The sequence below is a fragment of the Dasypus novemcinctus genome, chromosome 2, assembly GCF_030445035.2.
Source record: "Dasypus novemcinctus isolate mDasNov1 chromosome 2, mDasNov1.1.hap2, whole genome shotgun sequence".
Classification (NCBI taxonomy): Eukaryota; Metazoa; Chordata; class Mammalia; order Cingulata; family Dasypodidae; genus Dasypus; species Dasypus novemcinctus.
In genome coordinates, this window is record NC_080674.1 from 181758471 (window position 1) to 181772753 (window position 14283).

Genomic DNA, 14283 nt, shown 5'->3' on the forward strand with positions numbered 1-14283 from the left:
AAAGAATGAAGATGGACCTTTACCTCACACCATATATTAAAAAATAACCTGTCTTAGGCAACCATCTTCAGGACCTTGTGTTACTCAGTGGTTTCTTAGACTTTATACCAAAAGCATGAGTAACAAAAGAAAAAAATAGGTTAAGTGCGACTTCAAATTTAATAACTTTGTGTATCAAAGGACTTCATTAGGGGCCAGAAAAGAAGTAGGGAATGGTGAGTTATTGCTTATTTGGTACAGGTTTCTGTTTAAGGTGATAGAAAAGTTTTGGTAATCTATTGTGGTGATGGTAGCACAACATTTTGAATATAATTAGCACCACTGAAATTATTGCTATTATATATATATGTTAAAAGGTAAAAAATTTAGGTTGTATATATATTACTAGAATTTTATTTTAATTTACATACCATAGAACATTACAACACAGTGTTGTATAGTCCATGTTATGGACTACAGTTTTAAAAAGTACAACTGTAATATTTTTCATCAGTTATAACAGATACCACACTAATGCAAAGTGTTAATAGAGAAAATTGGGTGGGGGTGGAATTGGTATGGGTATATGGAAAACTTCCAAATTTTCTAATGATAAAAAAAAATTTAAGCTCATAAAATAGGCATTATTATTATTTCTGTTTTACAGATACAAAACCAAGATTTGGAGATTTTATTTTATTTTATTTTTTTAAAGATCTTTATTTATTTATTTCTCTCCCTATCCCCCCCCACCCGGGTTGTCTGTTCTCTGTGTCCATTTGCTGCATCTTCTTTGTTCGCTTCTGTTGTTGTCAGCGGTACGGGAATCTGTGTTTCCTTTTGTTGCGTTATCTTGTTGCGTCATCTTGCTGCGTCTCTCCATGTGTGCAGTGCCATTCTTGGGCAGGCTGCACTTTCTTTCGCGCTGGGCGGATCTCCTTACGGGGCGCACTTCTTGCGCGTGGGGTTCCCCTATGCGGGGGACACCCCTGCATGGCAGGGCACTCCTTGCGCGCATCAGCACTGCGCATGGGCCAGCTCCACAGGGGTCAAGGAGGCCCGGGGTGTGAACCACGGACCTCCCATGTGGTAGATGGATGCCCTAACCACTGGGCCAAGTCCGCTCCCCTGGAGATTTTAAATAACACCTAATTAGTGGTAGTTACCGAATTCACATCTAAACATCTTTGGGGCCAAGCCTGTGTGTTTTCTCCTTTGCTGTGTTTGTCAAGCCAGTATTCTAAGTAATACTGGAGATACCAAGAAGACATTTTCTATGTCCTCAGGGAGCACATGCTCAAAGGAGGGGGAATGAGGATATATATTCACTTGGAAAATTAATACTACAAAATTATATGCCAATAACCATGTGGCATAGTGGATACTTTGGGGATTCAAAGGAGAAGAGGATTTTTTATTCAATGCGTAGGGAGTACTTCTTCCAGAAATATTATTTAAGCCTTAAAACCATACCTTTTTGAATAGCACAATTTTACCAGTGATCATCCCTGGTGAGTGGGATTATGGATGTGTTAGTTTTACACGAAAATGTTCTGTTTAGAAAACATTTCTTTATGCATTGTTTTCCTTTTATTAAAAATTATGAATGAAATGGAATCAGCCAAAATATACATTTTTATGTTAAATTCTTTTTATTCATTTAACAAACATTTACTGATTATTAGTAATGAGAAATATAAGTCAGAGCATCGTATCAGCCCTCAGGGAGCTTATAGTCTACTAGAGAGATGCAGGCATATTTTAAAAAGAAGGAAGGAAGTAGGAGCAGGCAACAACTTGGTCACAGTTTGTGCATCTCTGGCAATGTGAAATGTGTAAGCAAAAGCATCATCATTTAGTCACCTTCACTGTATCACCCATCCGTCTCTGAGAGAGAACACAAAAGAGCTTACTGTCTCATTTCTTAGATTTTTGCTAATTAATTTTTCATTATGATCAAATTACCTTAATTGATTCTGAAATAAAATATTAGGAATCTGTGAACTAAATGTGAGATTTTTTTCTTTCATGTCTATGTCAATTCTTAAATTAGGATATTGTGACATGTGGTTTCTTCTTGCTCTCATATAGTTTATTTTTGGTGAAATGATGAAAGTTTTCCAAAACGTTGACATAGAGCTAGAATTTTTCCTGTAGAAAATTTAATTGACTTGTGCTTTATGATAAATAATTTTGTAGCTATTCCCCCCTCTCCCCCCCCCCCAGTTATTCAATGAAGATATGTTACTATCTATGATATAATTAAATTGCAAATGTTTGGAGACATTTTCGTATTTCTTTCATGTTCTCTGAATGATGAGGTACCTTGGAAAATGTGAGACAGTCTTTTAAAAGTAATGCTGTAATCATACATTGATTTTAAATGACCCTGTCACACGTGAAAGCAAATCAGATTGTTGCTCTTAATGAGCTTTTCAATTTACTATTCAGTAGATCAGATAAGTGGATTTAAGAGGTAATGATCCTCTTTAGTACTCAAGCTTGACTGTCAGATCCTAGTAGTGGAGAGAAATCCCCAGGGACAAAAGCGTTGACACAGTTCTAGATGGGATAATGGGAATCAAAGCTAATGGATGATAAAAGGAATGGTGCAAGTTACAAGGATAATTGTGGATTAAAGCACTGCCATGTGTCAATGTTGACTGTTTTTTCTAGTTTCTTATTGGGTCAAATCTGATGCCTTGAGAAAGTGTTTTGACAGCAAAGCACAACAGACCTGCCTACCCAGCTCTCTCTTTTCTTGAACACCAGGGAAATAAGTCCTAAGAACTGTCAATTAAAAAGGAAAAGTTTTTAATGTTAAAAATCTTCTAGTTACATTTATAATTCAATATGGCATGGTTAAAATAAAAAATAGATTGATTCTGAGCATTTATAAAGTCCAGAAAATATAAATTTGATTTTACAGAAATTCAGTATAGTCATCATATTGTCCAAAACAAGAAAATTATCCTGGGGGAAATAGATAAAGAAAAGTATAAGTACAATGAAAGTAAAATAGGCTAGTCAGGATAATATTGTAGTCATGTCCTTTCTAGAAATCAATATGTAAAAACATGGAATTTATCTTGTTTATCTTAAAGATGATTTTATACATCATCAGGAGAATTTGTGCTTTGAGTTGTAGTAGGGCCAGTTTAAAATAATCGACCCAAGCTTTCATCTTTGTTACATGAAAAAAAGCCTTTAAAATTCTAGTCAGAGTTAGGTACACAGTCTGTAGCTGTGAAACAGAGGAAAGTGGGGAGAGTCCCACTGTTACCTTATTATATAAATTAGACCTATTTGAAAGATTTTATATGATAAACGTACTTCTAAAATAAAGTTGAAAGACAATTGCTATAATCAACTATCTGTTATTTATAGGTTAAAAAGAATAATATAAGCAACTTTCCCTAACTTCTCTTTTCTGTTGTAATTTGTAGTCCTGTGTCTTTTGTCCATGGAATCCTGTGTATGCTTACTAGGAAAGATCTTTATTTTTCATTGTTTCTGTAATACTTGCATTAGTAAATAGTCCCAGTGGATCCAGATCATGACTCGCTTTCACATAATAAATACACATGTATTATTCACTTGACAGGTATCGTATTAGGTGCTAAGACACCAAGAATAAAGCATGGTACCAGCCCTCAAAGAGTTTCTAATGTACTGAGGGAGAAGAACACCCAAACAATTCCAACGTAAAAAGTGCCGTGATAGAGGAATGGACCAGATGCCTTGAGACCAGGCAACTTTCTCTGCCTGGGAAGTCAAGAAAGGCTTCAGAGTAGATGACTTTTGGATGGAAATCAGAAAAGAGGAAGAAAAAAGAATGCTGATTCAGGCAAAATGAACAGCACATGAACACATAGAGAAGCCTCAGTGATCCATTGGCATTTCAATGTGACTTGAGGTTGAGGAAAATGGTGCAAGATGACTTCCCAAACTTGGTTGTTTGGGGCCAAGTTGTGAAGGGTTTTGTGTGCTGTTAATCATACCAATATCTGATTTTCCAAGGGGCTCAGTTCATTCCCATCCAGGAGAAAGGTTTTGGATCATGGTCAGATAAGAGAAACTCCCAGATCTACATTCCTTTCTTCCTTGAGCCCTCTATGTTCATAAAGATTTCTGATCATTTGAGGATTAGTGGTAGCTAACTTCCCTCCTCCCATCAAACATACTAAAAGCCAAAATGACATCTTCAATCTTATGAGATGATGGGTAACCTCATGGGCAAAGTCATAGTTACAATAATTGAAATGCTTTTCTGTAGGACCCAGAAGTTAGAAGAAGCAACAGAAATTTGAATCTCAATCTTTTCTTTCTCTCTCCCCTAGCCTCTTTCTTCCATACTTTTGCCTCTTTTCTCCTTCTCTCATCCTTTCTCTCCCTCTGATCAACTCTACCAAACTGAGAAATTTTCTCAATATAGGACCTGGGTTGAAGCCCTGAATATAAGCTTCTTATTTGAATGATGTTTGAAGTCCAAGTATGAGCTTTCTGCAATGAACAGCTTTCCTCCCTTATATAGCCCTATAACTCTGGGTGATTTGTTATGCCCTTATCCTCAGACCTATGGTAGTATATCATGCTGGTGTTTACATATGAAAACAGAAGGCAGGGGAATTGGAAGCTAAGTTGCCATGCCATAGGAAAGGGGCAGATCAGGAAAAAATGAGAGAACACAATCACAGGGGCTGGAATCACAAAGGATAAATCACCCTACAGCTGGTGTCTGGCAGGAATAACCTGGAATCATACCAGAGCATCAGGGAGTATGGAGGTGTCAACCCACCTCTCAGTTTTGCCAGGCAACTAGGGAACATTCTATTGGCTACCAGTGACATTCTCCCACTTGGAGTGAAATAAGTGTTCATAAGCTCAATGTGGCTTGGGTTGGGACTGAAATGTGGCAACCAACACTCCCTGATTGGAAATTCAGTGGATTCCCAGGCCCTGATGTTTCAGCAAAGAATCCCTGAACTTGGGATTTCAGTTTCAGCATGAAAGTAAGACATACCTCTGTATTTGGGGAGCTTAATTAGGGGATGTTTGAGGAGTATTTCTATATATTCTTTAATTTCCTTTGTTTTTTAAATCCTTACTTTTACAACTACCTTACGTCATCCTAAATTAGTTGATATTTTGCTGAAATCCGGAATAAATGGAGATTTTTTTTAATATTACGGCATTTTGTTGAGGCCCTTCACTTTCCAGCCCTTTGCTTGCCTATTCCCATCTCTGAGAAGGGGGTAGTTTGCCAGTTTAAGAAAAAAATTATTCTTGTAAGTATGTATATTTATGTGGTGGTATGGGAGGAAAATGGGTGTGTGTGTGTGTGTGTGTGTGTGTATAAATTTCAAAACAGGTGAGGTACTTCCTGCAAGAAATGTTAGTAACTTTTTTTTTAATTATAAAATTTGTTTTAAAATCCTTCATTTGTTCCTCTACCCACTCCCTTCTTCAGCCTAGCTGCAACAAGGCATTTAACCTTACATTCGTTCAATTTAAATAAGGCTTTTAAAAATATATGTTAATGGTAAAGCTTTTGACAATGAACTGTTTTCATGCAGGTATATGCACGTATGTCAGAAGTCTTAGGAATAACAGATGACAATCATGTTCTAGAAACATTCATGACAAAAATGTGAGTCCCTGTTTCGATTCTTTTAATTTTCTTTTGTTGTTGTAAATTGAATAAATCTCTTTGATGTTTGTAAATCTCACAGATAGTCTTTTAAATAAAATGTTTTAAAATTAAGCTTTAATCAATATTAGCATTGTTCTTCACCGAAATCTAATTTCACATTTGTAAAACTCAAACACTAACCAAAGAACATTATAAATTATCAAGGGATGGATATCCACTAGCAATGTGCAACATCAAAACATGGTTTAAAAAGTTTACTAATGACCATTCAGATCAATTGGGCAGCTTTTTTTTTTTTAATTAAAAAGGAAATATGCTATTTCAAAGGCCAACTGAAGAGATTATTGCAAATTATTGCAAATTAGTCATATAATATTAGCAGAATTAACTAGTTTATAGTCATAAATGTAACTTTGTATACTTCACCTAAACTTGCATACCTCTACTTGGCAGTGCACTTTAACAGGTCCCTTTTAACCCATAGACAAGCACTGTTTTGCTACAGAGAACAAAGATAGATAAATAATCATGCTCCTAAGAGTGAACCTTGGGCCACAAGTTTTATGGTTCATTTCTTGACAGTAACTGTGAACCTTTCTTTAAATCCCTTTGGAACGCCTACTTTCTCTTCCCTACTATGTTTGTTTTGAATACAAACTTAATGTTTCTTCTTTGAAACACTTAGGCAATTTTTTAATTTACAAAAATAAATTGATAGAATTATACACCATTTGGAGAGTGATGTTCATTGTAGATTGATGGTAGATAATTTTGAATGTGCTATAAAAATAATAGAAAATATTCCATTGGTAGTTGAAACTGCATTTTACTTTGTGAGATACTTATAATTTAGGTCATCGAACTTACGTAAATATGTTTGTATTTCCATGGTTCTCCCTATTCAAGCAAATATCTTACTCATGATTAACACCCTCCCCCCTTTTTTTTTTCATATATAGTGTTACAAACCTTAAATACTGGGGAAGATGTGAGCCTGTAATTTCAAGAACTCTTCAGTTCCTAAATGACCTTTCTGTTGGATATCCTTTTCACTTTATAGGTGATATTGTGTAAAAAACACCCTAACAAACTCATTCTATTTGCCAGATATTTTCCTTGTTTATAATTTTTGCATGTTTTTAAAATGTAATAGAAAGCCTTTTCATTTAGCCCTATCTGTAAATGAAGGTTTATATTAGCTGTATGCTATGAAGCACTTACGCAGAGTCATAATTGAACTTATATGGATATATAGATTACTAACTAGTTACCTGTGTTTATACTCACCTAGGTTAATTATAGGTACATAAGATAGTATAAAACAAATGTGTTTTAGCCCACGGTTTTCCATATTTGTTAGGAAATTCTTGATCTAAAAGAAAATGTGTAACTAATTTTAAGAAGGTCAAAATATTATGAAAATTTTACCTTTTAAAAACAATTCCTAAGAGTAAATATATTTCCAATATTCTTCAATTGAAAAGAACATAATTTTCATTAGTAGAGAGGAATGAAAGAGTAATAGGGAGAAAATGTTAAGCTTTTGAAGTGCTTCTTTGAGTATTGGACACTCCAGTTTACTCTAAAATAAGATTTCCCATTACACATTAAATGTTTAGATTTCTCTTTTTAACAGGTATTTTATCGAAAACCAAGAAACATCTAATCTTATTAGATTATACTTGATATTGTTGTCATGTTTCGACCAATGAGAGAAAAGCATGTAAATTTTCTTTTATATGTCAACTATCCATTGTATAGGAGTTGTGAAAAATAAGCATTGGTTTATCATTAGCTGATATTTTAATGTAAGGACAACTTGCTCAAAATGGGTGGAGTAGACAGAAGGAAGTTCACTCCAGGAATATGTTTTAGTTAAGTTTAAAATTGTGTTCCCTGGCAAACCATAAAAGATTTCAAAAGTATTAAACACCCACTTTTGTGCTGGAATTTAATATGCAACTTTTTATTGGAAAATAATCGTCCTTGTCTGGCAAAATCCACCATGCAATATTTCTGTTAGTAGGTATAATGCAATAAAGACAGGGAAGGCTATTTATCACTACAAATTTTGAGGATTTCAGGATTCTTTTTATTATTTTAATATATTTCTTTGATATTAAATCAGAAAAATGATAAATTACACCTGTCCAAGCTGCTTTTCCTTTTTACTGGAAAGTGATGTACAACCCAATTCCAGTGGTCATTTGGCTTTTAAAGATATGTATTTTTTCTTATTAAAAAAAAAAGTCGACCTGTATTTTTTTTTTAATAATAATGCTGAAATACTCTTTATTCTAACATATGAAGTGGTTTATAAGTACTTCCTAGTATTGCAAACTCCGGCCTTTTCACAATGAATTACTTTGAAAGCACGTTATCTGGGAAGAAGCCTATGTTGTTTTATAGCACATATCTATTGTTTAGATTTACCCTAATTTTTAGGTTGAAATTGAAATTTAATGTAAAATTAATGTGATAAGTATTCTTTTTAGTATAATTTGCATAATGCCTAATTTATTTGTATCTGCTATTTAAGATCCTTTTCCTATCATAGTCTACTAAGTATTCTTTAATTCTAAAATTATAACCTTTTATTTTACAAGCTATTTATTGTTCATGAGCACTTCTTCTGAAGTTAATTAAAAAATAAGAAAACTTATTAAATAAAAGTTTAAATGCTGTAACATTTTAAACCACAGATACAAATGATTTCAACATGGGTACACTGATTTATACTTTTTAACAATTATTTCAGGTTTGCATATTTAGAAATATATATTAGCTCAATTTGATTTCAGTGCTCAGTTATTTGAATTATAAATCATTATGTCCCTTCCAGCTGATCAGTCATGAAATATCTTTGAATTCATTTACATAATGAAATATGTGAGTGGTGTATCCCAGTGCAGTTGCTGCTTACCTAATGCATGTTTTGTTGTTTCCAATAGGTTTCTTTATCATACTGTGTTTTTCAGTCCTGATTTTAAAGCAATACATTATTTCTGTGTTAAAAATAAGATGGCACTCTTCAGCAATAGAAGGTTATGCAGGATAAAAATCACCAGCTTTTGGCATATTAATGGAAATCTGTTAACATAAATATTCAAAATAGTTTTATTTAAAATATGAATAGCAAGTAACTGAAGGCATCTTACTATAAAATAAAGTTTTTAGATATTCCTTATTATTTTATAAAGTATGTCTTCAGATATTTTGGGTTTTTCCCCCTATTTTATCAGCCTCAGAGTGAACCTTACTGAGTGCTCAAAACAATTCTCCGAACCTTGGTATTTTTTTATCTGGCCACTTGTTTGGAAGTGGAAATCACAGAAGATCCTCATTTGTAGGAAGTGTGAAAAGTCTCCTGTTCATTTCCCTTCTGGCAGTAGTTTCAAATTTTAAGGAGAATCAGAATCACCTAGAAGGCTTGTTAAAATATAAATTTTAACAAATACAGTTTCTCTTTAGAGAGGTCTTAGGCTGAGGCTTGCGTTTCTAACAAGGCTCAGGTGATGCTAATGCTGGGACCATATTTTGAGAATGTCTGCCTAAATAATTAGAAAATGCAGCTGGATTACATGTCTCAAACAGAAAAGTCAGTACTTTTCCCACATACACTTCTCTGCAGACTCAGCATTTTTAGAGATAGTCTAGTTCTCTAAAAAATAATGTACAGGGAGGCTACCATTATGTAAATGCCCAGATTGTATTAATAATTATGGGTAGAATGTTACATTTTACCCCAGGGTTGCTTTTTGCCAAATCAAAGCTTTCCAAATTGGTAAGACATTTGTAATTTTAAAATCCAGTAACCTCTTTGAAATTTTTTTGTTTTCCTATCAGATTCATTACATGGGGCATATATAATACATTTAGCAAATACATTTGAGTAACTTTTTAATCTACTCTTGAAATTTCCAAGACTAAATTTCAAGAATTCCTAGTTCTAACTAGCTTTTTAGCCCTCTATAGTCCATTGCAATACTTGGGGATCCTTCCTTCTCTTTGAAATATTTTCTGGTCAGAAATTCTAGTTTTATCTAAATGGGAAAGGGTTAAGACTGTTCACTTAGAACAAGGAAGATGCTGGGAAAACTGGGGAGAGAATGAAGATCATGCAAGTGGTCAAATACAGTTACTTATTTTAAATGCTGAGGAAAAGGTAGGAAATTGTTGCACTTCATCCAAAATTCTGTGTGCTCGTTGATCATTATTTCAGTTTTTCTTTCTTCGAAAAACAATTGATCAATTTTTCTACTGTAATTCATTGTCTACTCAAATTTACAGCAGAAACAGTCTCACTTTGGAGATCAGAGAAGAAAGAAACATTCATCCTCTGTCAGGCCCTCTGTTGGCAGTTGCCCTTTATTACATCATCATGAAAGGTTTGAGAAACCCGAAAGTATCTTTAGCTTTTTAAAAATAGACCCCATAAAATTCATAAACTTATCCAGACTTTTTACACTATTGATACTGTTAACTTCAACAATACTTAGGATTAATGACTTTGTTATTGTTGGACATAATTCACGGGACCCAGTGCAAAATGAAAATGTGGAGTTTCTTGTTTAAAAATTAATAAAAATTAAGCTCTTACCAACAGAGCATTGGGTCTTCTAAGCCTGGGACCCTATGTGAATACAACAGGTCCACATCCATGAAGCTTACCTAGTTATCTGTTATAAAAGACATAGTCATGCCTTCCATTTGCCTTGAAGTTAACTCTTAAGATTTTTATATTAGTTCTATTCGTTCCTGTATGGTGGAATTTGGTGAATACAGTTCCTGTTCACTTGCGTCATAAATCTCTTTATTAGTTTATTTCAGTTGCTTTAGTTTTTGCAAGCCAAAGAGTCTATTTTCTGTCAAAAACCACTTGACTTTTTAACCAGACCTTTTCCATCTTCATTTTCCTTTTTTTGTTGTTTTACATTCATTAATGAAAGCTATACCTTCACTTTGAGTAAGAATAAAATAGTGATTTTTAAATTTAATTCCATATTAAGGATTTACATTATTTTATTGGCCTCTTTCAATACAGCATATATTTATTAAGCATTTGCTAATAAATACAGGGCAAAGGACAAAAGAAACACCCTTAAGGGATTTAAATTCTTCCAGAATTGACCCTGATTCCAAACTTCCTTTTCTGTATTTCCCCTAAGAACTCAAAGTCCATTATTTTATTAGCGTAGTTTCTTTTTATTGCTGTTTTCAATCGTAATTCAAATAAATTACATACTAATTTTCTGAAAATGTGCACATTAAAAATAATCTGGATATGTAGAATTTTTAATGTAGCTGCTTTAAGAGATGCCTTTTTATTCAAAGGGCATATAGACATATCTTATATACAAACCATTAGAGAAATTTTCTTTTTTTATTACCAAGAAATGTGCAAGTCAGTCCTCCTTACCCAATCACTGATCTTCCCACCACTGAGGTGTGAATCCTGAATGAGTTGGCATCAAGAAGGAGTAGAGGATGAGAAACTAAGATCTAGAATGAAATAAGGTCAGCCTACATGTAATATCAGGAGTTAAAAATGCTTTTTGACCTTGAATAAAAGGGGGAAATGGAAAGGACAAATCAGTGTATATGGCTATGAGTCTTCAAAAAGGAGCCAGGAGATCATCAGAAGGGTCGCCCTTATGCACACCTCAAGAGAGTCCCAGAGACAGCTAAAATAGATACAGTCCCAGGTATTGGTTCTTGTGAGGGTTACAAAGACCCACAGGTTCTATGGTCATGGCACTTGGACTTCAGTTGGCCCTACTTTGGGGTTTGTGTTCCTGAGTGTGATGGAGTTGGACTCAGATGTAATCTTTGTTCACAAGCCTCTCCTGTCACTTTTACCGGACCCGTGGTTGCTGCTGGGGTTTGGTGTATACTCAGGGGACCTGAATCTCTGGACTGTCCATGTGACAGCAAGGCCCTGAGCCTCAGTAGACTTGCAACTCCTACCCTCTGATTTGTTGGACTTACCCCAGCCAGCTAACAGGGAGGCGAAGAAGGGCAACCACCACACCAGGGAACCAAGAGTGCCTACAACTGCAAACAGGAGAATTGCATCCATCATCCAAGTGGAATCGAAGCACACTTTCGATACAGAGGTGGAGTGGACATAACCATCCCAGGGTCCACAGAATGGAGGAATAGAGTATGGATTAGAGTGGACTTACTGATATTCTATTCTGGAACTATTGTGATTAGTAATGGAAGTAAATGTAGCATTGAGATGGAGAAAGTGGCCATGGTAGCTGCTGAGGGTAGGGAGTGGGAAGAAGATATGTGATTTGGGGACATTTTCAGGACTTGGAGTTGTCCTGGGTGGTACTGCTGGGATATTTACTGGACATTGTATGTCCTCCCATGGCCCACTGGGTAGACTGGGGGAGAGAGTAAATTGTAATGTGGACCATTGACCATGTGGTGCAGCAGTGCTCAGAGATGTATTCACCAAGTGCAATGAATGTCCCATGATGATGGAAGAGGTTGTTGTTATGGGAGGAGTGGGGTGACGGGGGTGGGGGTATATGGGGACCTCATATTTTTTTAATGTAACATTGAAAAATAAATAAAGACAAATTTTAAAAGAATGAAATAAGGGTGGAGGATAAAAGTATTAATAAAATTAGGTATGTCTGTTACAGGAAATATTTAGTAATAAACAGTAGTGGTTTTCTTTTGTGTAATAGTACCAAAATATATTGCTTTATTTCAATACCACCATCTCCAGATGATTTCTGGTATACCAATATTAACATTTCTCATCAAAAGAAATGTTGATTCATTTCTTTGTTTTCTGTCTCTATCATTCTTGTAAAAGTCATCCTATAATTTATCTGCTCTATTTGTTTCTACTTTAGAATCCGTTATGAGAGTCATCTCTACTCATCTTCTGTAGCACCCTTATTCAAACTTTTACCCACCAAGGTCTTTAGGTTCTTGCTTCACAAGATTACCTTCCTTGAGTATTGTTTTGATTTGATCCTGACTCTTCCCAAAAGCCTGGAATCACTTCCACTTGCTTCTCAAGTCAAAGTAAAATTCTTGATTTGAACTTGAGTCCTTTAACGGAACTTGCCTTACTGTGTTCCCATAACTAATTTCCTGATCCACCACTCAATTTATACTTTATACATGAGCTAAGGAAATTCATTTTGCCTTCCCCTTGATACCTTTCATTATCTTTCACTGAGTCACCATATAAACCATTCTCCTCCTTTTGACACACTCATTTAATTAGGTCTCTTTCATGCTTTCAGTTCTTGCTAAAAGATTCACTTCCTTAGTAAAGCCAAATCTGAAATAATTGTAATCATCAGTCACTGTCTTAGCCAAAAGAACAAAGACAAGTCATTTAATTTCTCTGAGCCTCAGTTTCCTCATTTATAGAATGGGAATATTATCTCTCTTAGGGTTTTATAAGGATTAAGTAAAATAATAAGTATGGTAATATCTTTTAAAAAATGAATAAATTGAGTAGAATTTGGGGAAAAAAATAATAAGTATGTAATTATATGTGTTATCTAATAATAAAAATAAAGCACCTAGTAGTACCAACCCTGACACATAGTAGGCACTCACTAAATATTCTCTTCATTTTCTTTCCCATCATTTTTTTTAAGATTTATTTTTTGTTTATTTCTCTCCCCTTCCCCGCCCTCCCCTCCCCCCAGTTGTCTGCTCTCTGTGTCTATTCACCGTGTGTTCTTCTATGTCTGCTTATATTCTTGTCAGCGGCACCGGAAATCTGTGTCTCTTTTTGTTGCGTCATCTTGCTCTCCATGTATGAGGCACCACTCCTAGGCAGGCTGCACTTTTTTTGCACTGGGCAGCTCTCCTTACAGGGTGCACTCCTTGCACGTGGGGCTCTCCTACTCAGGAGACACACCTGCATGGCACAGCACTCCTTGCACGTATCAGCACTGCACGTGGGCCAGCTCATCACATGGGTCAGGAGGCCCTGGGTTTGAACCCTGGACCTCCCATGTGGTAGGCGGATGCTCTATCCATTGAGCCAAATCCACTTCCCTCCTATCTTTTATTTTTCTTAATGTTCCTAAGCATCTAGTTCTTACCTGTAAATCTGTATATGAGTATGATATAGCTTATTTACTAGTCCTGTCTCCTATAACCTAATTTATTATGTTGTAAATTATTAAGAGATTCTCCTTTCTGTTCTCCTTTCTATATAGTGTTAAAACTTACATAGTGGGCATATAGAACATATTGTGACCCCTCCTGTTGAGTGACTAAGCCTTAACTCCTGTTCCTTGTAAGTAATTAGTAGTCCTCTTTACCCCTTAAGATTTTTTATCCTGAATATACCTGTTTGGATTTTTTCAGATTAGTAGGGTTTATGAGCATAATCCTTTTGGAATAACTAAATTTATACTTTGGTAACTATACCCATCATCTATCTAGAGTAATTCCCAACATGTAACATTCTTATTTGTGAACTTTCTTCTATCATCAGGATCTAATTCTATCTGCAAAAACTATTTGTAAACATGTATAGCTTTTAAATATTTGCCTAGATCAGCACCATTACCTACCTACTTGCATTTAATGAACATCATATATCAACTACTACACTGATACTAAAACAGAATTTTTTTCAGATTTTAACACCTCTGTAAATA

The 14283-nt window shown here is 34.9% G+C and overlaps 1 protein-coding gene across 3 annotated transcripts in view; it reads left to right on the forward strand.

Moving 5' to 3' along the window:
* The window catches only part of RANBP17 (RAN binding protein 17), a 390979-nt gene that overhangs the window by 270016 nt on the left and 106680 nt on the right, over positions 1 to 14283 (forward strand). For all 3 annotated transcript variants that reach the window (XM_071211021.1, XM_058282154.2, XM_058282162.2), the window contains 2 exons: positions 5556 to 5629; positions 6592 to 6672. In XM_071211021.1, the coding sequence (XP_071067122.1) occupies positions 5556 to 5629; positions 6592 to 6672 (155 nt within the window). The remainder of the gene's footprint in view (positions 1 to 5555; positions 5630 to 6591; positions 6673 to 14283) is intronic.